This window comes from Crassostrea angulata, chromosome 8 (genome assembly GCF_025612915.1).
Source record: "Crassostrea angulata isolate pt1a10 chromosome 8, ASM2561291v2, whole genome shotgun sequence".
Lineage (NCBI taxonomy): Eukaryota > Metazoa > Mollusca > Bivalvia > Ostreida > Ostreidae > Magallana > Magallana angulata.
This window is the reverse complement of record NC_069118.1, coordinates 54,057-80,039: the sequence shown is the minus strand read 5'-3', so window position 1 is coordinate 80,039 and position 25,983 is coordinate 54,057. Positions and strand designations below refer to the sequence as shown.

At 37.3% G+C, this 25,983-nt stretch overlaps 1 protein-coding gene across 4 annotated transcripts in view; it reads left to right on the top strand.

Moving 5' to 3' along the window:
- The window catches only part of LOC128159655 (protein Wnt-5b-like), a 30,651-nt gene that overhangs the window by 1,547 nt on the left and 3,121 nt on the right, over positions 1-25,983 (top strand). Inside the window, exons 1-4 of one of the 4 annotated variants that reach the window (XM_052822826.1) lie at positions 4,895-5,389; positions 9,605-9,734; positions 10,757-11,019; positions 18,947-19,239. In XM_052822826.1, coding sequence (XP_052678786.1) covers positions 9,637-9,734; positions 10,757-11,019; positions 18,947-19,239 — 654 coding nt within the window. In that variant the 5' untranslated portion in view covers positions 4,895-5,389; positions 9,605-9,636. Of the gene's footprint in view, positions 1-4,894; positions 5,390-5,471; positions 5,605-7,656; positions 8,572-9,604; positions 9,735-10,756; positions 11,020-18,946; positions 19,240-25,983 lie in introns of those variants that run through there. The other 3 variants (XM_052822827.1, XM_052822824.1, XM_052822825.1) reach the window with 3 other exon arrangements.

Genomic DNA, 25,983 nt, shown 5'->3' with positions numbered 1-25,983 from the left:
TAGATTCACACCTTCTTAACGCATTCCCGAGGGAGACCGGCTTCAGCCTTTCTAGATAGTGTCCTTTGTCCAGTAGTCGTTGACCAATGCAGTATGAATGTCATAAACTGTACTGTATAATAAAACATAGCTTATCCGGATCAACCGGGTCAATATTGGTTCGGATATTTGAAATTTTTCGGATATTGACATGGTTATAAGGTCGTATATTAGCAATACCTTAGAATATTGAGGTTTATATTTTTCTACTTGTAAACAAAATGATGGCTTTATTGTGGAAAGTGGGAATGACTTTATGAGTTGCCTATCAATCTTAGAAAACCGCGGATAGATGACTAAAGAAAGGAAATGGCGAGAGAGAGAGAGAGAGAGAGAGAGAGAGAGAGAGAGAGAGAGAGAGAGAGAGAGAGAGAGAGAGAGAGAGAGAGATGTAACAGTCTAAAAGTAAGTCCTAGGACGTTATGTTTTAATTATGTTATTCACAGTAGAAAAAAAACATGAATAAAATATTTATTGTAGCAATAAAATTTTGTTTTGAAATTGAATTCCTGGAAAAATCATGTGTAAATAATTGTATTGAGAGCCTTTCATGATTTACATAATAAACTAATTAGAACGGCCTTGACGTAACAATAACAGGCGACGGAGACAAATGAACAGCCGTGTAGTGACAAGGCACCGCGGGGGAGGTCAGAGGTCATCCGCCCACAATAGGAACCGCGGGGCATCAATTTAGAAAATATGTCGTAATCTTTCAATATTAAACCATGCACCCAATTTTTCAATAACTATGTCTTCATCTTGAAATTTAAACCAGAAAACCAATCACCCTAAAAATTGTGTCATTATCAGAAAAGATCGGACCAAGGAACCTATTGATATTTCAGATCCCGAAACTCTACAACAATCACAAAATATTGGAACCATGGAACCAATAACTAGAACAACTATGCAACTTCGGAACCAAATATTGAAACTCTGAATATTAATAAGTGAAACCAGTGAATTAATAATTCAAAAACTAAGACATCATCTCAAAATATTTAACCAATTAAATGCGCCATGGAACCAGTTATATTCATTGACTATTTGTAAAATCTGATGAGCTGCAATGCTTAAAGAAATAAAGAATGAATGAATGAATGACTATTATCTTTATCCTAAAATATCACACGATGGGACCAAAAACCCCAGAACCTTTATAATCATCTTAAAGTATTTTTTAAAAACTGGAAGAAAATTCAGTCACTACGTGTAAGTAATTGTCTAAAAATATCAAAATAAGAAAGCAGTATTTCAAAAAGTTAACTCTTATCATCATCTCAGATTATCACTAATGCAAGTTACATGTATGATCCATTCAATGTTGTACAATTTAGTTTAATAATATCATAAAAGCAACCATAGAGTTTTAAAATTGCATAATGGACATATATATACACAAGAAAACATTGAATTTAATATATATATATATATATATATATATATATCGACAATAAAAAGATACCGTATATATAAAATAAATAAATATGAAATGAAGTAAAAGAATTCGAAACACGAAATTTAATGTTATACACCATCGGAATAATAACGCAACTGAGCTTCATTTACGATATCATAAAGATAAAAAAAGTGCAGTGTCACTTAGAACCTGGGATCCGTCTGTATGATCAAAGCCAGGTCACGTGATTTCGTTATCCTCGTGGCCGACACCCAAACACGGAGATTAGCGTCGTAATTTGTGTAGCGAGGTCTGGACCCCATTGATGGTAACGGGGCTGTGTATCGCTGTATCTCGCTCTATTATCTTGTTTGGTGAGAATTCGGTGATATTCAGCTCCTCGTTGACACTTTTGTTGCGGGGCATTTTCCAGTCACCTCTCGTAAAACTATAACCTGTGTACACGATAGAACGGGAGATAAGTACGGAGCGAAAACAGTGACACTGAAAATCACCTTAAACAATACACATAGTTACTAAATCTAAAGCTCCCCGGGACAAGAAGGTGTCGAAAATTACAAATCGAACACGTCACCGCAATCAGCACAATCGAACGCTCCCTTAGGACAGGTCTGTATCACGCGTGTCATCTTTTGAACTTGACACAGAAGAGTTCCAGGCGCATTGTAAATTTTACATATAATCGTATAAAAAACAATTCTGGAATCACAGTCGAGTTTTATAGCCATTCCTGGTCTCCATTTGCTCGGATAATAGGCGTTCCGGTGTTTCCGACGGTCCACACTTTGGATGATTAGTTCTGCGTGGAAGGCCCTGTATTGCTGAAGCTGAGCCTAGGGGGGCTCCGATGGTTGATAACTTTGTTTATCATGCAATAAATCGACCTTACAACTCCATTTATTCCATCAGCGCTAGTTCTGTTCTCTATATATTGAAGCACCAATAAATTCAATGAGTCAAGTTTACTCGAGTGCCAGATCTTAGTAATTCGCTTTGTCACGAATCCGAATATGACATTATTTTACCTAATTACAAAATACATGCATGGTTGTGCTGTTTATTAAATCATTGTTTTACTAAAATAAGGTTTATTCAAACTGAATACATTCTGACAAAATAGAGCAGCAATCCACAACATATATACTACGTGTAAGATAGGTTAAAAAGACATCTACATTAAAGACACCTTTGGGAATGTAAAATATAACCTTGAAATAATGAGAGTGCGTTGTATATATATGTGCTAAATATTGCATGATAGGATACATTATCACAAACATCTTCCCGTGAGATCGTTCCTTCTGGTCATAAAATTCGAGAACAGAACATAGTGAATTCCCGGTACAGGACTCAAACGGATAAATCGGTCATTCGGAACGAAACACCGAATGCAACAAACGATTTTACCAGAAACTTTGTTTTCTAAGTTTACTTTGGAATACGTCATTCCCATTACAAAAAGGTTCCATATTCCACAATTTTTTCTCTTGATGCTGTTTTTCTTAGCTCATAATTCCCCTGCAAAGTAATGCTTTCAAACAACTTTCTTGGATCACTGATATGTTACACATTAAATAAATATGGTTATCATTACGCGTGCGCAGTCATGCATATCTGGTCCTTTGGTAGACCTGTTTTCCCATGTATTCCAACAAGGGTTATTAAGATGTTGATCATTTAATGGCCGACAATCAATCTAAAAAGATCGATAACGCTAGAATTAAAGAATGATCGAAACGCCGGGGCAATGGGTTTATGAATACATTCCAATAAAAACACAACCAATTCTAATTTAATTACCACCTTTGAAGGCAGAATAAAATCATCGCATCAAAGGAGATGTGTAGATTTTTTCTCTAGAGAATATTGCAAACGTCAGTTTATAAATCAGTTTAAACGACAGATCAATTTGAATGAAATTAAGGTGAAATAAAAGACAAAATGACAAGGATTCAGTAAAAACTAGAGAGGGGAACTTGCGCTCATAAATGTAAAAAAAGAATATCCCATTTCTATGACGTTTTATCTAAGCGAATACATTAAAGAGTCATTCAAATTTTAGACAATTACTAAAAGACAGTTGCATGGAAAAGGCATGTTAATTAGAAATCGAAAGATATATACACAATATACACGTGAAAACCAATTGCAATGCCATAGAATTGCGAACGATTCAAAAAGCAGTTCAAACGTTTTTTTTGCTGTGAATCTAATTTCCAAGGATAAATTACAAATAGGGGGGTGTGGCGTGGGGGTGGAGAAAAGCTAGTCAATTGTTCTAAAGTTGTTGATACAAACAGCTTTTAAATGTAACTAGAACAGCTTGCTCAATAAAACCACAGCGTGAAGATGAGTTGGCTCATTGAGACTCACTAAAGCTTGGTGGGGATTGGACGCCGTGGTGACGTATTGACGTCTTGTGGTCGACCTTCGTAGAAAAACCAGTTCATGTTCTAAGAGACCCCCCGAAACCCAACAATGAATCCCCCAAAAAGTAGGTGAAGCTGAGAATGTGAACCAAAGTTATCTCAACAGAGGGGATCGAGTGTCCTCAACCCTGCCAGGGGTACAACTTGTTTACGTAACCTTACAAGACGAATGTTTTGAAATGCACATTGGAAAAACACAACGAAACCTTAACCTTAACTTCCTAAAAATAAAATAAGAATAAAGAAGTATATTTATACACAAAATAGATATTCAAAAATGTGATATTGTGGCATGTTATATATATATATATATATATTTAACACTCTGTTGAGCTGTTCGTTATGACATTTTCTCATTTTCCTAACTCATTTTGAGAAAAGTCCGTCCTTATATAACCAAGCATGCGCCAAATTAATTTGAGGGCTACGGACAAAGGGGGTGTGGCGCTTCACAGCGAATCCCTTCCAGAAGTTCAACCTCGTCATCAGAGGTCATCCAGTGGAGCAGAGTCCCAATAACCGTACGTCTGATTCTCACCTTTACTTACAAAGAGGTGATAAGTTATAACAAATCTAATGGGGTGTCGGTGCGCCATATAGAGCCGTTTCAATGAGTTACATGATCATTTCATCCAAGCGTGTAGCTGACTTGGAGATTCGATCAGTTAAGTTGCACCTGTGGGATCACACCTGTCGGTAATCAAACAGATTTACCAAATGCACTATGGGACGCTTGGCTGGACTGTTACACGAGTAGTGATAAATATCTCTGGTGTTAAAAAGGCGGGCGGTGAAGTGTTGAAAATATTAATACATAGAAATGGGTTTAATGAATTAATAAAATGTAGTCTTTTTTTCACCTTTGTCCTCTGATGTGGTCTATCGCTACATCTGATAGCGGCTTTTAAGGGGTCCCCGATCCTTCGTATTCCAATGCTATAAGAAGAAGTGCCTTTGTCATCGAGAGATCAAATATTTAATATGTATCTGAAATTTATATCTCACTCTGAAGGTGAACAGAACGCGCCCAAAGAATGCGGTCCTCCCCGGGGGTCGCTGTGTGAGTGCGCCGTGAGAACCAGTTTATAGAGAGAGGCCAGGACAGTAGGTCGGTAACAGACACTCAGAAGAGAGTTCTGCAGATTCGTGTTCTGTGTTAAAAAAGACACATTGATCATTTATTTACCATTTAGACAAATAGCTGGAGTTATTGTCGACTTCCGGTGTCGGTAAGGAACAGACTCGGTGTTTGTCTTCAATCAGATTCAGCGCTCACACCTGGAGCGAACCTCTCCAGAACAAATTGTTTGAGTGATTGAAGGTCTACCGGATCCATTTATAAAGGATAAAGTCGAGTGTTTGGACAGTTTATCCAGTGATAATGCGATAATTGCGCCGCACTACAGACAGCTCGTGTGAGCTCTTCCTGAGTGTTTGGAGAGAAATCCTGGCATATACAACCAGTCAAATTATTACATAAGAAAAAGCATGGGTTCGTGTAAGTGTTTTTCTGTCAGAAAGTGTTTATATTGCTTGTCAAACCGAGGGTAATATTTTCTAAACATGACATTTGGCCTCTGACGATCTAACTTCATTTATCTCGAGTGATCCTTGCGTTAAGCGTGTCACAGAATCTCACCAATAATTCAGCGTTCTCTCGGAACATCTCGGGAATGACGTCATCGCGACACTTCGTGTCACTCGTTCCAAGAGGTATTTTAATTGATAACTCGTTCAAGAAATCCTTGAAAATCAGACTATTGACCCTGGCATTATGGCCACCCATGAATTGCAAAGAAGATGAGATTTTCGAAGCCAAAAGCATTTAAGTTGTTTATTTTAGTAATGCAGTGTAATATGTTGAGGGAATACTTCGGGTAATTTGAATATCGGTATTGCTGTCAGGAAACCAATAAGAAGTTTCCAAACGCTATGCAAACGTTTAAATGACCACAAAATAGAGTGACAGAAAATTAATATGTCGATCCACATGTCTCCCTATCCTACAGGCTTTGACTCTTATTGATAGTTTAGGAGCGGGGTCTTTCTGATTCAGCTATACGTTAACGCCATTTTTTTTATCATCACGGGTGATTTCAATTTTGATGCGTAATCTGTACCTAATAACCCCAGCTGGAAATCAGGGATAGATTATATTTACCGATTTATTGCTGTTTGAGCCTGTTCATAGGTTATTAAACCACATTTCATCAGCAATTTCAGGCATCTGTTTAAATTTCTTAACCATTTTATTATTGAATCAGTCTTCATCTCCGTCTGTGAAAGTAAGTATCTTAAAATTTTCTGTGGTACTCAATTAATGAAGTTCTAAACGGTAGGAGGAGGGGAGGGGGGTCCATCTATTGAAACAGATCACCCATGGACGGGGGGCCGCTCTGTTGATACCTGGCTTTTAAATCCAGTGTCTTTATCGTTGCTGATACGATTAATTCTGACACCTACCTCTTCTGTTACCTCAGAGTTTAACCTTACCGCCATGTTACACAAGAACATTACCGCATTTCCATAGGGCCTCCCCACAAAGCCTGTCATAAGCCATCGTGTTCAACATTCAAAAACCCAATCAGCGTCTTTTTCATTGAGTGAAAATCAGTTCATTATGGACACGTATTCCCCCTCTTTACAGATCGTGAGAAGCGTTTTTCGTTTTATGGGTTATAATTTCATCGACACTACAGCAGCAATACGACGCTGTCTGAGAGGATTATCAAATCAAGGCGAGTTCATTGATGTCCCTAGCCCCATACCGCTGACGCGCTTTGTTAACCGAGGGATTATTACATTTAAATGTAAATATGACATATATCATTATTTTTCCTCTGTTGAAGATTTGATCTTAAGAGATTAAACAACACACGACACACAAGCTATCGTGTACAGGGACGTCACAACGGTAGCCTCTATATACAGTGTTCCTCAACCCAGTCCCAAAGTCTTGGACGAGCCGAGTTTATGCATTTACTAAAAGATACTCTGTGTACCCCACCTAACACCGAATCTACGAACAGTTGGTATACAAGCGCTTAAGTAATATAAGAAGGTTAACAGATTCTTAGCCACTTTCGCCGTTCAATAGAATGAACAAAACAGAAGAAAATAGATTTTGTAACTTTACTTTGATTAATTTGTCGACCCCCGACCCCCCCCCCCCACCCCCTCAATTAAAACAGGCTCGAATTCTAAAAAAAACCGAAACCAAAAAAAAAAAAACCCCAAAACAACACCATTCCCCCTCCCTACGCAAGAATTTTCCTTGTTGCTGAAATTCACATATTCTCTATTTATGACGATAAAGCTGGTTTAATTTTATCAAATTAAGGTTTAAATAACATATTAGTATATTAAGTTTAAAAGGGGCGTCGCTTTAGCCTCGTTGGGGGTTGTTTCTGCTTTTTGTGTTGGAATTGGCGGCGAGGACGGATATTACAACTGATGCTACCAAGTAAATGACAGAATGACGACAGTTTAAAAAGCACAATGTCAACACTAGCTGTTTAAGAAGCAGCATTCACGGCCACACAATGGAAGTAACCCAAAACGCTCATAAACATTTGTACTATCTCAGTCATTTTATCGGAAATTTATATATATTTTTTTTCGCCGGTATTATATAAGAAAATTACTCCTTTAAATTGAATTTTAAAATCTACGATCGCTGAGAGAGCCGTTTTGGTCGCGAGGCGATAAAACACAGCTCCGGTGACATAACTTAAAAGGGCTGGTAAACATAACCGCTCCAAGAGAATTTCTGAATGAAATTCCGACGCTTAGCGAGGGAATCCCCCGCTCAGTAACCGCTCTGATTGCACCTTCCGGTGGATTAAAGACCCCACCGACTCAAAACAAAAACCTCGGAGAGGGAGGAGTTTCTTTTGTTTCGTTTCTCCCTCAACCCTGTCTCTCCGTGTCGTTTGGGGGAATGCAGTCACTGGGGTATAGCCTATGTACAGCCGACTGATCGCGGCCCAGCCAGTGCTGAGCCGTGTTCCTACAGAGCTAGGCGCGTATCATTTCATTTCGCTCGGATTATCTCATATATAAAAGGAAAGAGTCACCTGCTTCAAGACTTAGACGGCTGGACGAGCTGGTTATGTGTGAAAAATATTTTCTGTAAAATTGCGACAGAGAAATTGGGGAAAGAGAAAGGAGTGGATCAATTCGCGTCTAAGTGATATACCAATTATTCTGTTCTTTTTAGATTTACAAGGATTAAGAGGGGATTAACGTGCTTGATTAATGGTGATTCAATCAAGAACACTTGACGAAGTTTTGAAATGATTGGATTACAATGGGTGTATATTTTCTTGCAGTGTCCAAATATTATGACATTACTTGAAAACCGAATGAAGGGTATAGCTGGATTAATAAGATTATCAGCGGATTAACAGGTGGATTAACTGTTTAGCTAGAACGTAATCGTGATTTTACCGCCATGTCGTGTGAAAGTCCCTGGATTGTGGGGTAGCTTTTCGGGTTTCAGGAATCAGCGGTGTCTCGATTATCTTGTCTTCAGAGGCTCAAGGAATGAGATAAATTACAGCGGGTGCAACGGTCAGCGAAAGCCGCCCGATTAACGAGATGTGAGCGGAGATCTCCGAGATTTCATTAGGAATTAGGAACTACTTGTTCTTGACAAAATATATGTTGATCTCACCTCTGGTAAGGATTGTGGTTTTTTGTCAAAGTATTTGATCTGCAAAATACCTAGGCATGAATCAATGCAAGAGCCGTATATGATAGTGTATGAGCAATGCCTCTGTGGCTCAGAAAATCTTGGCCCCTTTATCTAACACAATTCTGTATATAGGGCTATTTGTTCCGTATAATTTTCCTCCTGTAGTGTTTTGTTAAGGTTGCTAGTTTGTTTAATCTCCGGGATGACGCTCTGCGTTAAGAATTACGATTGTTTTCATGATAATTTCCCGAGATTTGGCACGGGAATGTTCCAGCCACGTGCATGCGACACGGAGCAGACGGCGAGAAAATGTAACGCCGACCACTTTCGTTTGACCATCATTTACCAATTCTTGTTACGACAACCGTAAATTACACTTTCACTTTCCGATTGTTGTAAAATTCTGTTGAAGTTAAAAGATAGTGTTTTTACCAATTGCATGTTTAGATCGACGTCAACACCAACAGTTGCCGTTATAATTAGGTAACAAACCTTACAATCCATTTACCTCCACTGGAAATGTCTAAGATTGTCTTGGTATAGCCATGCCCCGGATATTTTATCTGTAAAGTTTGATAACACTTACGAATGATCGCGACCACAGGCATTTTAATGTCTTAATTCCACACACAAAACGTTTGATCAAATAAAAAAACCTGCGCTACAAGACATGTATGTAAGAATCGAGTTGAAGAGTTTGTATGCGGAAGAGCCAATCGGCGCGTGCAGTTCGTTCGTCTGCATCCAGCAGTATCTCGCTCCTATCAATCATGTTTTTTGAGCGAAATGAAAGGAATCGTGAAGTGTGTACATGGATACGCTATCACATGGTCACTGCATAATATAATTTAATCAACAGATTTATCCATTGTCGTAAGGGGGAATATTTGTAGCAGTCGATTTTATAATGGAGTGATGAGAGTGCCCCGTCCTTGTTGCCTTGATATGTGATGTGCCTCACTTTGTGTGTGTATTATTTAGTGATATGAAATATGTGGTCTTCTTTTCTCTTCCCAGAGGTGAAGGAGCAATCCATGTGATATGCAAAAATGGCGCGAAAATGTGCACCATGGACACTCACTGTTCGGACATTCCTCGGTGTTCTTCTTTATCCTCTACTTGTCGCATCGATAGGTGACATTTGGTGGTAAGTAAAAACTCTCTCTCTCTCTTTCTCTCTCTCTCCCTCTCTCTCTCTCATACTTGATTTCAGTTTTACTGTGAAACAAAAACAACTGTTGCTCTCTGTCTTACCATTTTTTGGACTAAGATGGAATTTGTCTGCAGTTATGTAGGTAGTGGTGTAAGTAATAGGTCCAGAACGCGCGTTTTCCACTTTATCTAGGATATCCCCTGCGTTTCCTACTTTACTCTATCTAGTATATATCCCCTGCATTTTCAATGAACCCAGTAATGCGGTGTCTTAAAAGGATGCACTTAAAACCCAGTGACATGTTTTCTGTCATCGGCAGGTAATAGATGACTTTTCACCTTTGTGAGGCGATCCTAGCGCGAGTGAAATGCGCAAACAAACGGGCACCTGCCGAATCATTACATATAATGTAGATATTCCATGTCTTGACGAAGTCTCCATGATTCTCAAGATCATTTTACTGTCATTATGAAAATGAAAAATTCCCTGTTCGTGTCCAGATTAACAAAGTAAATACTGTAATAAAGTGATGGGTCGAGATCTCAGGCAGTGCGTAACGCCCAGGGGGAACTTGCAATCAGCAGAATTCATCTCCCCAGTTTGGATAGGAATTTACCTGGATGAGATATTTACGGGTAGGGAAAGCACTATTGTCTTGGTAATCTTTTTAAACGTGTTCAATAAAGTCTTTTTCCTAACCACTTTTGCCCCTCTCCCTGGGTTCTACGGTATCTTGTTAAAACCTGTAAAAAAGTGACAAGTTGGAAAGACAAGGTGAATATGATGGTTTAACGTAAGGAATCCCACGCCTTGTTAACTCATTAACATCAGACAAAAAGTTGTCACAGCCAGGGTCACCTAGTCTTTTACTTCATTGTTCTCTCCATGTACCTTAATCAAAAGTACATGTTCTTTTCATTCCTTGAATAGAATATGAATTATACGATACGAAAATTGCACTAATTATCTCAAAGCCACGTACTTCAGAGTATAACGAACTGGGTCTTACATTGCAGGAATCTAGGCGTATCCTCGCGACTAAACGTATTCAGGAACCCTAACTTGTTCATGATCGGCACCCAGCCGATGTGTACCCAGCTAAAGGGCCTGTCCCAGGGGCAGGTGCGCCTGTGTCAGCTATTCACGGACCACATGCCCTCCGTGGGTCGGGGCGCCCAGCTAGGGATTCTGGAGTGCCAGCATCAGTTCGCCAATAGGCGCTGGAACTGCTCCACCATAGAGGGTGATTCTTCGGTGTTCGGCCCCGTATTGAATATAGGTAAGTCCGGCTGTTATGCTATGATCTTGTTCGTCTGTATAGAAATGGCATTTTGATTTCTGTGGTTTAGTTATAGTATTCTATTATTTGCTTCAGTAACAGCGATTGCACTCTTGTTTAATATTAATCTACTTTATAACTATGTACCATTAAAGTGCTCCAAGTATAATGAACATTAATGATATGTCAACAGAGCAATTGCAATTTATAACTCAATATGTACCGAAAAACGTTGTGTTCCTCAGTATGGCATTCTGTAGGCATTCTACTGTGTACTGTACCTGAGGTTGTATTGTAGTAGCACCAGTTGGTCGTCCTGTACTGGTATACGACAATATGTGTGCTGTCTTCAGTTTGTTCATCTGTGTGGTGTCTACAGTATATGCAGTTTGTGTGATTGTTTACTACAATTTGTTTGATTGAAATGATTTGATTGTGTCCGTAATCTCTCTGTAGTACCTTCAAATTCAGTTTGTGTAATTGTGTTTTTAAAATAACAGTTATAGGATTTACTTATAAATGTCTAATTATCATTTTTTAAAACTTGTATTGCTGTTAATATTAGTTTTATTGAACAACTGCCGACAATATCAGTTGTTCTAAGCGTCCATTTTTTACAATACGATTTAAAAAAAAAATTACAGTTAGTCTAGCTACAACTGTGTAATTGTAAAGTCCAATTTGTACTGTATGTATTATCTGTTAAGCTTTGCGCAGGTAACTATACTTCATCAGTACGATTATTGTATACCTGCTGGTTTTTGTTCAAACTTTTACTATTGATGTATTATGCAAACTACTTAAAGAAACTGTCTAGAGGTTAATGACTTGTATGTACGGAATATGTACTTTCTAAGATAACCAATGGTAACAATTTCCACAAAAACCAAGGGTAATTGTGCGTCCCCAGTTTGTGTAGAGACAGCGTGTATACCATTACTCGGTGGGACGTGAGTGTTTTATTTTTCAATACGGTATTTGTTGAGGCGATGGATGAGAACAGGCCGACTCCATCTTTATGTAAGAGTCAGCAGACCCATCCATCACCGCCCGCAGAAACACCTGTTGTATACAGAGAACTGGAAATCACCGTAGTCTAACAACTTACACGGATTATTTAATGAAAAGATATCTCATTGCTCTTACTTAATAATAACAATCAATCGATCAATCAACCAATAAGTTTGTTGGAATTTAAAGTAGCACTAGTCTAGTTTGCCTCTAGGTCATATTGCCTTCAAGGTTCTTAATTTGCCTGCAAGGTTCAGTTGAGGGGTTTTGTTGTCTGTTAGGTTCAGGTGGGGTGTTGTGTTGACTGTAAGGTTCAATTAAGGTGTTGTGTTGTCTGTAAGGTTCAGTTGAGGGGTTTTGTTGTCTGTTAGGTTCAGGTGGGGTGTTGTGTTGACTGTAAGGTCCAATTAAGGTGTTGTGTTGTCTGTAAAGTTCAGTTGAGGGGTTTTGTTGTCTGTGAGGTTCAATTAAGGTGTTGTGTTGTCTGTATGATTCAATTGAGGTGTTGTGTTGTCTGTAAGGTTCAATTAAGGTGTTGTGTTGTCTGTAAGGTTCAATTGAGGTGTTGTGTTGTCTGTATGATTCAATTTAGGTGTTGTGTTGACTGTAAGGTTCAATTAAGGTGTTGTGTTGTCTGTGAGGTTCAGTTGAGGTGTTGTGTTGTCTGTATGATTCAATTGAGGTGTTGTGTTGTCTGTAAGGTTCAATTGAGGTGTTTTGTTGTCTGTAAGGTTCAATTGAGGTGTTTTGTTGTCTGTAAGGTTCCGGTGAGGTGTTATGTTGAATGTTAGGTTCATTTGAGGTATTGTATCTTAATGATTCGGTCTAATGTTTGAACTTTAGACACACGTGTGGTTAGGTACATGGGCTGGACTGTGCCGTAAATTCAGACATGGTGACCAGACATCTTTTTTTAAAATTATAGAAAACACACAGTCAATATGGATTTCTAACTTCTTAAATTATTTGTATAACCTTAATCTACGCTCAATTATTGGTACCGGTATAATCTGAATCCGCGCCCCATATGGTATAGCCTGAATCCCAGTGAAGACGTGTAGGGCAGTAGAGTCACATAGCTCGGTAATTGAGGTGCCCCGTCCCTGTGAACAGTTAGACGGCCGCTATGAAGGTTGTTTCTTCTGTCAGTGGCTTCCGACACGATTCCCCGTCTGTCAACACTGCGGTGGAATATTTTATTGATGTAATCGACACATTTCGAACATGTTATTTCCCTGTAGAAGAATTATTTTTGCACTCTCTCATACCTAATCGCTTTACTCCAGGCAATATTTGACTTTGATTAAATTGTTGATAGATATCATAACCAATCGGGGAGTTTGGTTCGCGACCCCGGTTTTCCATTGCAGTAGACATATTTCAAAACTTTGATAACTTGTATTAGCAATACGTAAGCTGCTGATACGTAGGCTTGGTTTAGGTTATTGCTGGATGACTTTCACAATTTTATAAAAATAAGGGATCGGGCTTGAGAGTTGTTCGCAGTTTAATTGGTTTTAAGAATTCTTCCTAATTCTATAGGTTTTACAGCATAAAGCAATGTTCAGTATTTCACAAACTTTATGGAAATCAGGGATCGGGAATTAAGAGCCGTTCCTGTTTCAATTATTTTGAGGAAAACCTTATTAATATATGGGTTTACTGTATAAAACAATTAGTGTTAAGTAGATGGTAAGTGTTTTTTCTTCATATATTCTTTGCAAATACGTGGTTGTCAGATCAAGTGAAAGGTGGCTGCCATTAGAAGTGATACAGGTGATTATTTCAACCTGTCACGCCGTGAAGATGCTGCCGATTCATCTCAGAATCCTTTATTAATGACAAATGAACGCACACAAAACATAATAGGCTAAAACATGACTGAAACCGTTCTGTATTAACGAGAATTGAGAGATGGAAACATTAACTAAATGTGTGTCGGTGCTACGAGTGAACGATTCTACAGAGCTGAAGACAAACCGAGGATTCCTAACGTTAGAACGCAGACCGTTCATCTCTCAGCTAATTACCAGGCAACTTATGCCGAGCCAATTGACAAGGAAAAACTACGGGCTTCACCCAGCGTCTTTTTACCCAGGCATAACGCACCATGTCGTAATGGAACTAAATAACAAATTGATAAATGCTGCCCTGTTTTTTGCTTTCATTACATTTTCTATTATCCGTGAGATGTTATGTTGTCTTTACCTGATTTTATGTTTTTGTTTTACCAAACTCTCTTGAACCCCCCCCCCCCCCTCCCCCCAGCAAAACCCAATCAATAAACCGGCTTGTGAATTTACGTAAGAGACCCTTTCTAATCTGAAACTTACATAAAAGACACAACTTCAAAATTAAAAGGATATCTTCTATGTATAGAGACAATCGTATAATATGTGCAAATACTAAGTATTTATTCACATACTACACATACTATGACATACAATGTGGCATATAAATATTGAGGTTTCATACACAGTATACATGTATATAAGCATATGCTTAACACAGTAACTGCATATGCCAATATATTATACACAATTCCTTGCTGCATTTTAGAAAAGAACTTACGACAAAGTCGTAAATATTTATAGCCTTGTAAAATGATCTTTAAAGATCAAAACTGACATGAAATCAATTGTTAACAAATATTTTAATTCCCATAATTGTATTTTCCAGCCAAAAGAATAAATCATTGATTAGTTGATGATTAATATGCATGATAATTAATTCTTATCAATGTAAAGACAGATACTCTGTTAATTAAATGCACTGTCACCTGCCAGGTGCGCTATATATATTTATATATATATAACAGTTCGTATGTTGGAGATTTTTTGGTCTGATAAGTCAGAAAAGTCACGATTCTTCAGTATAATTTTCTATTTCAGTGTATTCCTTCAACCATTGTGTTACGTCACAATTATATGTGTTTGACTGCGTCTTTTCAGCGTTTTGTTATACTGTTGTTTTCAGTGTTAGTTCAAACAAAACAACTGACAAGACATACTGACAAGGTTGCCACGCGCTAGTACAATCCAGTGGCTTTGTCGTGTATAGGTTGTTCTGTGTTGCAGTTCTACCATTCACTTGAAACATTAGGGACGTTTTCGGTCAGGAAACAATTAAGATTGCATTTTTTGAAACTATAACAGGTCATTGGGAATTGTAAATCAAGTGAATAAACAAATGGCGACTCCTGCTCCACCCTTATCGGGGCGAAAGCTAATTACAGGACAAAAACGGAGGGACCATGCAGCTTAAAAATGATTTATTAACTTTAAAAAATCTGTGGAATTTAACATGATTCTCAATAAACAACTTTTAAATAGTAATTGAAGTTCATTATGTATATCTTTTGAAGCAAAAAGTAAAGTAAAAACTTGACAACAAAGCCATGTTAAACCAGAATAAGTTTAAGAAAGTGCTGCACTTCGAGACTTTAGTCCATTGAGGAGAAATTGAATGCACTCTAATTGATGTGAAATGAAGGGAAACAAAAAGATTTTTTTCATTTAATCTTTCTAGAATCCATTGTCTCGCCGATTTTTAGCGCAAGTCAGTTCATAAAAGCTCTTAATAGCAATTAATGCGATATATTAAATGGAATTAATTTTACAGTCTAATCTAGCAGTGTATATTAGTATGCGAACCTTAGTTTGGATTTATAAGATCACAAAGGATAGGGCCGGGGAACAAGCGGCCGTGATTGATAGGATCATATCGCTGTCATTCAGGTATTACAACAATATCAATTCGTCCGACTGAACTCTGACACACACAATCGCTGTCTGTCAGTCAGCCATTGATACCGTCCGGAATATGCTAATCTGCCGCCTGCGGATAATTCCGGATTCAGCGACCCCAAAAAACTATTCTGTATAAATCCCGTGTGCGCCGTTTATCTGTTGTGTTGTCTGTTTTGGGGGCTTACTGGTCTCCGTGTTTGATCCTCAGTATTAAGATAATCATTCCAACTTTAGTTGTTGGTCATCAAGTGATCTTCCTGTATACCATCGAAGGCTCCTGATAATCCACTGACGGTCTAGCTTCAGTAAAAAATCATCAAATTATTTTCTATTTATCGATAAAGATTTCAATGCATATTCATCCTTGAACTGCGTTCAGTGATAGTGATATTTTTGTAAGTTGTAAACATTTGATTGACAAGTCATGTAAATTTGTTTTATTTTTTAAAAAAACATATCAGTTGCACAACAAATTAAATATGATATCTATATACTGAACGGAAGGATTTTTGGGTGAGCACATTTCAGACATTACTGGGAGGGGTTTGATGGAACATTTCTATCATTTTCCTCGACAGCATTATTCTTAGGTTACAAAGTAAAGTGAGGAATATGCCATATGTATATAAAGTCAGCAATATGTCAAAATATGTCAGAGCAGTAAAAAACATAGCTCTGAGAGAATGTTCTGTTGGACGGGAAAACTCTGGTGCATATACACTGATGTTTGTCGAAAAATCAGGGAAAACAAAACTAACTGTCTGCATCTGCTATGCAGTTATAGCTATGAATTTTAATAATTTATTGATTAACATAAACTTGAGTATTTTGTTTTCTATTTTCATGACTTAACACTGTTCAGACGATCTAGTGTGCACGTGTACACACGTGCTTGTATGTTCATGTATTTTGGATAAATAAATTTAAAAATAGTAAATAATCTTATTGACCATGGTCATTCGATGATTCCATAGAATTTTTTACCTCTCGAATATCTTGTAATGAAACTTAATATATCTTTTTTATATGTGTAGTATATATTTTTACCGTAAAGTATGTTCACTTTAAAAAATCATCTTCGAAACTGTATCCTTTCTCTTCGTCTAATCCATCTTGTTGAATTCAATTTATTAAAATACAAATATGAATCCGTTATATCTACATGTATAATCATTTTCACTTTTAAGGTGGTATGGGACACCTCTATATTGTGATGTATTCATATAAAAATAAACAATAAAATCAAGTATAATTTTATAATATTTCCTCTCCTAGTCATGTAACCTAAAAGCGGAGTGCAATGGGTTAGAGCGTTAACTACGGATAAGTCATGTGTTCGAGTCCTCATGGGGCTTTTATAATTTTTATCTTTCAAAAAATTAAAACATATTTTTGGTTTAATATTGTAAAATTTGAGAATTCTAAACTGCTTTTTTTTAAAAATATAATCTACTTTTATCCACATCAATATCAACAGGTGTTCCATAATACCTTGATTAATTGTTAAACATACAACCCTCGAAATGTTTTTGCAACTTTATTAAATAAAGATGTATTTTTGCATACCAGTTTATAACTACCTTCTATTGGCGTGTGCTTACATTAAAACTCGAGTGCATTTGCAGAAAAAAAACCTCCTTTAATTTGATGCTTTACGTAATTAAGGTCTTCCGTTTCCAACGGAAGACCTTATAGTTTTCGTACGATTTCTTCTTATTATTATTTTTTTCCACAAATTTTGTGCACGCGATTTCTCGCAAACCATTCAACCGATTTCAGCCATTTTTTCACAGAAGATGGGACTTGATGTAAACTTCATACATTTTTGAGATTTTTTCTGTCGTCACTTCCGGTACCGATTTATCGGCCATTTTGCACATTTTCACGACCTATTTTGTGCAGAGCTGATCTCAGAAACTATCAGAGATATGACTATGAAATTTTCAGGATAGGTAGTCTATAGTTTGAAGTTGTGCACTATTATGTTGTTTTACGCCAGTGGCGCCATTTCTTGGAGCTCGCCTGGGCTCGAAAATTGAGTACGAATTTTCATTCAAAATTTTCATACGTTTTCATCTGTGTCTTTTTATCAGTTGGTAGTTTGTTAAGACATATATAACAAAAGTAGTAGATAATTAAACGTTCTTTCCAACAAAATCAAGAAAAAGGGGCTGGCCCCTTAAATTAGGGGCCAAGACACTCGTAAACTCTATTACAAATAACTTAAAAACGATCAAAATTTTGTAATGCAAGATAGAAGCAAAGTTGTTGATTGTAGCAATATTTATCAGGTAAAATCATTTTCACACCCATTTATGACGTAATTAGGGATTTTAAGGGACCAAAGTACTTAAACTTTGATGCAATATATCTTGAGAAGGAAACATATTTTGTTAGGCAATGTAGAAAAGAAAATGTTTGCATTGATGATTCTAATCGATTCCACTAATCAAAACTCTAAAGTCTGTCCCCATTAAGGATCTAGAGGGCTGGCCCCTTAAATATTCAATCATTTGTATCTCAAAAATGAACAACAATTTTAGATGGGTGTAAGAACAAAAAATGTTAGTATTCGTGAGACCTTTCGATTGAACTCAAGAAAAAGGGACTGGCCCCTTAAATGAGGGGCCAAGACACTCGTAAACTGTAATACAGATAACTTGAAAACAATCAAGATTTCAAATATCTTTGGTACCTAGCCTTTTTACAAAATTGATACCAGCGAGATTTTAGTCACTGTAAGTGATTGAGACACAAACTTTTATAAATGATAGACAATCGATTGAAGATATATTTAACGGGTTTTCTTTTGTCAACCGTCACTTCCGGTACTCACCAGAAGAGTTCAAACAATTTATTTTTTTCACAAGTTTAACTGATTATCTTTGGTGTTTCATCTTCCATGATTAACAGTGGTGTACACTAAACAAATGTATAAAAAAACCTAGCTTTTATTTTCATAAACCTCTTTTGTTCGTCCGTTTTTGGTCTCGAGACAAAAAACCTAGATTCACCAAGATCGCAGATTTGGCAGAGAATATCGATATTTCATCGTATCATATAAAAACAAAATCGGGCGGAAGACCTAATCGTTACTCGTAACGAGATCTAGTTGCATATCCAATTGTAGCTTAAAACAATTCACACACCTTCCATTTTTTTTTCAGCAAGCAGGGAAGCCGCCTTCACTCACGCGGTGTCGTCTGCTGGGGTCATACACTCGGTCAGTCGCTCGTGCAGGGAGGGGGAGCTCAGTAAGTGTGGGTGCAGCAAGGCGAGTCGCCCCAAGGATATGGCACGCGATTGGATCTGGGGAGGGTGCGGAGACAACATTGAGTACGGGTACAGGTTCGCCAAATACTTCGTGGACACACGGGAGAGAGACAAAAACCATCGGCGGGGTTCAAGAGAACTCGGAAGAATGTTGATGAATCTTCATAATAACGAAGCGGGACTTCGGGTGAGTACTTTTGGCGGGAATTTTGAATTCAATGTTTTAAAGATTATTTTAGAATATTACAAATGGTTTGCTTTTTTATGCTTAAAGTCTTAGGATAAATTTAGCGCCCGGGGATAGATTACATAACTCTTCTTCAAATGACGTTCGTTGGTCTAATCCTTATTATACCCCCTTCTGGGAGAAACCTTCATTTGACGTAATCAGAATGTTTTTGGTCCTTTGATGGTTGGATTTCAACATGCAGGGTACCTTTGGGATCAGTCTCCCTCTAGCGATGTATCCCAAGATATTTCTGTTCCCCAACATGTGCGTCGGCCATGAATTCTTTGAAATTAAGCATTAAATGTAGAATCTGTTTGTGTAATAAATTTGCACCGAAATAAACAGCTTCCCGATAGTTCACGCCGCATCCTGCTGCTGCTGCCTCCTGTTATAAAATTGTCTTTCTGTAAATAACAAGAATGTCCTGCTCTTGGCGCCATTTTGAAGTCTGCGAAGGACAGAGGTATTGCAATAGTTGCATAATTCAGGCACAGCTGACGGGCTGAAGGCGCAGGCTTTGATATTATGATTATCTTGTCTTTTGGAGTTTGATTGTGAGTTTTGAAGTCGAGAAATTCTTTCACAAAGCATTTGCTACGACTTAGATAATCGCCTTGATCTGTAAACATCCCACAAGTTTACTGTCCCTCTTCACTGGTTATGTACTTTTCTCTGCTGTAAATCACCACATGCAGATGCAGGAGGAGTGTAAAATAAAGGAAATGTAAACAGTTTATATATTTTAAAAGACATTTTAGATAAATGACATAACTTGAAAGTTCAATCGGTGCTTTCGTTTGCCAGGAAAGAGCTTTAAGATATCCTGGGAATGCAGTTGCCACCAAATGATAGGGAGAACCAATTCCTCTGGGCATTAAGGTGTACATTATATATCTAACGAGGGAAATTGAAAACGTCAGATAATGTATCAAATATGAGTTAAGGGAGTAAAATTAGAATCACGATGATAGCATTGATAAATACCGCGATTTTATGGTGCTCTACTCTATAAATTCAAAATTAAACTTCCAAAGTGCATTTTGTGAAGTGTATTAAAGTATATACCTTATTGTAAGAATACACTTCTACATGAACCCTTTTACGACAAGCTTGATTGACAGGCCTCGGGCTAAGGCCTCGGGAAGTAGTTATATTACCGATAGAGTGATTAGTATGACAAGCCTTATGCTAACGAAGCCATCGTCTCTTATCATCAACAGTACACGAAATGCCGAGCGGGGATCAGGATTCAGGAGCATTCACGCCAGCACGGTCGGGTTTTTTTTTTACTTGAACCCCTCGTTTGAAAACTCGTAAACTTTTCTGGCATCCGAAGCGCTGTAAAGTCGTCAAGACGCTGTATATATCCAATCAGTCCCGACTAGTTTTAACTTTTGGGACAAGTTGCCGGAATTTCCACAGCTGTTTCTAAGTTTGGGTAGTGTAAAGGGAAACCCCATACCAAAGCGTCAAGTTCTGAAAAGCAAAAAACCACGACACGGTTTACTTCAATGAAGAACATAAGCTAGCGAAGCATTTGTTCCTCACAATTGCAATAATGTGAATTCTGTAGGTTATTTTTTTGTACGAGTTGAAAACGCAAGATTTCAATGTTTCTTTGATGGTCCATAACTCAGAGGATGGCAAACTAATTGTTTAGAAGGTACCCCAGCACGTAATCTTAATGGTAGTTCCACGTGTCGTTATAATAACAAAGTACAAAAAATAGGAGGAAAGGAAAAGGCGAAACATAATTTATTTCTGCAAAATTATATTGAAGATGTCGGGAATCCAGGGGAAGTAATGTGTGCATCTAACCAGAAAAAGTGTCACTTTCATTCTGCTTATTTATAGCCAATTTATGACAGCACTTTTAATAATTTCTTTTTGTAGAAATAAATGGGACAAATCGTCCATCATTCTTCCATTGTTAACTCGACACCTGATATTTCTCAAAGAAAATGCACCGGAAAATTATACATCAAATTCTAAATTTAATAAATCGGATGGGAGATTGATAAGCATCTTTTGAAATTTAGAGGAATTCTTATTGAATTCTAATATGACACAGTAAAATATAAACGATGTGCTATAATGATTTCAATGAAAAATGCGTCAAGGAATTTTGCATATTTAGTGCTATCATTAAAATATTTCGAGGAGTTTTTGGGGCAAGTCAAACACCAGGCTTGATCAGCGCAATAAGAAAAAACAAGCAAGTTTGATTTTTAACTACTTTGCTTCTATAATATGTCTACCAAGTTTGGTGACATTCCATGTAGTATTTTTTTATCGTGTTTCTTTCATGCCCACGACTTGTTTACAAGCGATCAGTGTCTATTTGACACGGTGTTCAAGCATAAATCCTATTCTAGTTAAGACTGCAGTTTGTTATCTCAGATGAGCATCGATCTATGGCCTAATTAAACACATTCAAAAGGGGTAAAGGCAATAGGTGACTTAGGCCGGCTAGCTGTCTTTATTTTAATGTGATGGTAATTTATGTTCTAATGACCAGAATGGAATCCTCCGCGCCATGTTTACTGGAATTTTACCGGGTGGCGCGGAACTACATCCGCGAATTTTCATAATAACTAATTAAGTCCAGATGTACGCCCGATTACTCTCACAGGGAAACATGACCTCGCTGCCTTTTCATAAGTTTGTGGTTTTATGACAAACTAAAATGCATGTTCAGTTTTCAAAACAGTCCTATTTACAACACAACAACTGTTCTATCTCCTGACACACAATACCAAGGAAGACTGGATATTGGGTGAAACCAACATGACACTAGAAAAATAAGCGCGAAATTTCTGGAATGTTTTTATTAAAGCTGTAAAAGACAATCACATTATGAGATTAACGTCGGCAATGATAATCGTTAGCAGTCGGTACAGGCGGGGTCTTTCGCGATTTTAGCTAATCCCTTCAATTGATGAGCTTATTAACCGAATATTTTCGTGCACCTGTCATTAGTCTTTCCCAGCAAAATGACTTCAGTTTTCCAGAAAACAAAACGATTTTGTACAAAGGACTGCTTGTCATTCTCACCGAGTTACAGAAATCTAGATGCTTTGCCGTGAAGCTGATAAACATTGTCAAATCAAGCAGCAGACCGGATCTATAGAAAGCGACATAAAGTTCAAAATCTTAACAAAAGATACGAAATTTCCAGATAATGGTTGATCTGGTCATTGATTCAGTCGAGGCCAAATTAACTGCTGTTTTGTGAATTTATATAAAAAAAACCCAACAAACTAAAATAGAAAATAAAAGTTCATTTGAATGGCCGAATCTTTATTAAACGGCCTCAAAAGGGTGGTGCGTTTCTGGAGCTTTAGGGAGATTAAACCCAGGGTAGGAACTGAGCGATCGCCACTCACATAATTCACACACACAGCCAGGGACATTGTTTTTGATGAGACCACATAATCAGACTGCATAACTCGGTCGTTAAGGAGGGATGTCGTGGCGACTAGATTGCCGTAAAGTGGCGGGTCACCGGATGTCATGTTTGCCGAGCGCGGGGAACGGTTCGGAAGATCGCAATTATTTTTCCACGGTGGCAAATTCAGTCTCTGGTATTTACTTATAGCGAGACAACTTAAAGCGATGACAACTTAATTTGTTTCCGATGCAGAATTATTAACAGCTTACAGCACCTGCATTTTAATTCTTCCAAGATACACAGTTCACTATAACGGCAAAATCAAAAATGATAAAAAATTGATTTCAATAAAAGTAAGACGATTTTCATTTTAATATCGTCTAAATCTGTCACGGAAAATCCGCGCTAAACATCTTCGCCCGTGATTCGCTTATTTGGCGAAATCTATCTGCCAGTTGCAAATTCCATTTATAAAATGTTTAGCACATTGATCCTCTTAAATATCTTTTTTTCTGAATGGAATCGCAAAAACCCCTGTGAAAACCTATTCTCCTCTCTGCATTAATATTAATAATATTCTTAAATATTCCTTGTCAAAACTCATAATAGATCGCTATCATTTATGAGGTATTAAATAAACATGTATTTAATTTTGTCTTTTTGTGTATTTATCCCAGTCCTTGAATGAAATCTGCATTCCTTTGTCCGTTTAATGTGGACCTGTCACTTGTCACGTGACCTAGACCTTTTCTTAACTCCGTATACAGAAGAGTTTGATTGACGTATTATATCCTGCATTGTTGAGTTATAACTATGTGTGAATAAATTTGAAATTTGTGTTAATTGGATTAGAATTATCCATTAGTCATATATTTATTCCTGAATATCATATTTCTATTTCTGAGTGCTTGCGTAGCTAACATTTTCTGTTTACTAGTTTGACAATTGGGTATTATCCTAACCCCTTCTCTTATGTACATAATTTGTTTTGATGTTTCATGTTAGGTGATTTCCGATTAAAAAAAAAATTAAATTAAATGTTTCATCTCATTTGATCGAGCGTAAAATAATAAAAAAAAATCTTTTCCATCCTTAATTTCAAAAATGAATAGTAATCAATAAATGTGTATAAACACAGATAGTACGATCCATTTATAAAAGAAAGATATTGTAATATATAGGTACTAGTATATGGATGCTTTGCAGCGAACATGAAGTGTAGAATTTCATTTGCTGCGGACTAGTTGTCACCGGGGTTATTTACTGCGGGACTATAGATCAGTATATTGCAATATAGGCGCGTACTCTGTCCCCGGTGGATAGACATGTGCAGAGAAACGACCGACTCCGTGGAGATTGCACCGGGTAGCAATTGCCAGATAAACTAGCGGTGAAAGGGGTTAATTTTGTGATGATAAGTTAAGGTTTGATGTCAGGGTAGCTGATCAGAGAGCCAGATAAAAATGCAAAATTCTTATCAGAATCATAAGCATAAAGGGCTGCTCAAATTTCGCCTGAGAATTGTAAAAAGTAAGTGTGACATATATCCAGAAACTCGACACCGCCTACAAAATATGGATGTATACCCCTCGAACACATTGAATGACAATGATAATATAGGGTATAAAAGCATTTTGATAGCTATCGAAATGGTATTATCGTATGTTAGAGTGTCATAGAGTCGTTGCATATTTGACGAGGGGGGGGGGGGGGTGCTTCGTTAGAGGTGAGTTTCGCAATATCTATATCAATAATTAAAGTGTGGAAACTCTAGAGGCTCGACAGGATTATGATTATTATATCAATGATAGCGACCTTGGCGATATCTTATATAATTTTAGTATTTTTGTAGGGTGGAATTTATTAAATGTTAATTTATTACATATAGATGAAATTCTTAGTAAAGATATAAGCGAAGTGAAAACATTTTGCTAGATATATTTTGACGACTTTTAGTGTGATGTTTATTGGTGACTCTTAATATTTGCTGTGAGAACCTTTCAGCGAATACCAATGTTCGGAGATGGATCGACCATTGAAGTACAAAACTCGCGATAATTATTTTTGAATTAATTGCGATCAAAGTTGGTTTGCTTGGTTTAAATGTCGTCCAAGTTGGTTTTTTGGGGTAATTTATAATTAATTTTTCACATCAAAGGAGATTAACATTTTCCCACTTATTTTCGAGTTCAATCGTTACATTAGATGTTATAAAAACAAAAATATAACATATCAATAACAGTATATAAAACTTTTAATGTAGCATAATTCCTAATCTCTCTCACCATAATTATTTGGAAAAAAAATATAAAAAAAAATTCGGTATCCACATATTTTTAAGCTGATTATTAAGTAGATATATCGATAATTTTTGTTTCTTCACTGTGGGCTTTTACAATTAATCTCTGTGTGATTTGATTGGGCGTTCTTTCTCTTGTCATCTTCAGTTGGACAGAGTTTGTCTCTGGGAACTGTCGAATGGCGGCGTTAATGATAATCTCTGATTAGGGATAAATCGCAAGCCACAAAGATTTCCAGAACTTTGATCGTTCTGTCAACATCTTTATGGGGACGTTTTAAGTTTAGTAATTGCAGAGTTAAAAACTCCGTCCCACGTTATTAGTAAATCCAGCAGACCGCAGCTCCTAAACACAGGGGCACAAAATACATATTTTATTTTCTGAAATCAATTAAAGCTTTTAAAGAAGCAAAAATGGGTTATAAACATTCTACTTTTGTGGAAAAGGATTTAACGACGAAAACAGAGGTGCACGTCATTGTAGCCCCGTATTATAGAGTTCAAATCCCGGTCTGGTAATGCTATCTACAAGTTTTCCAGGGGCATTCGTTTGACACTTGATTTTGATTACTTGGGACCTTGAGAAAAACGAACGGAGAGAAATTAGCCCCGGGTGGTTTAATCATCTGTCGACAGTTACAAATACCAGTCTTTTAAGATTCTTGAAAGATTTGTCAAACTTGACGCATTGCTTTCACTTCAACATTAAAATAAAATACAAACACAAAAAATCACCGCGCACAGGTGTAAAGCCCCGATACTATCTTAAATCAGCATTACCTTGTTGAATGCCCCATAAGTATGTAATGCATTCGATCTGAGAGTTTTGATGGAGAGCCGACATATTAGGTTTTAAGAGCGATTTGGGCAATAAATCACGGGAAAAGCAGAGAGCGACGAATGTTCGGTCTGTATTGTCGAACAGAATTCTCCAGGACTGTCAGTCAGGACCAGCAAGTTCTACTGAAGACAGCAGCAAGTTACAGATTCCCTATTACTCTGAGAAATTTTG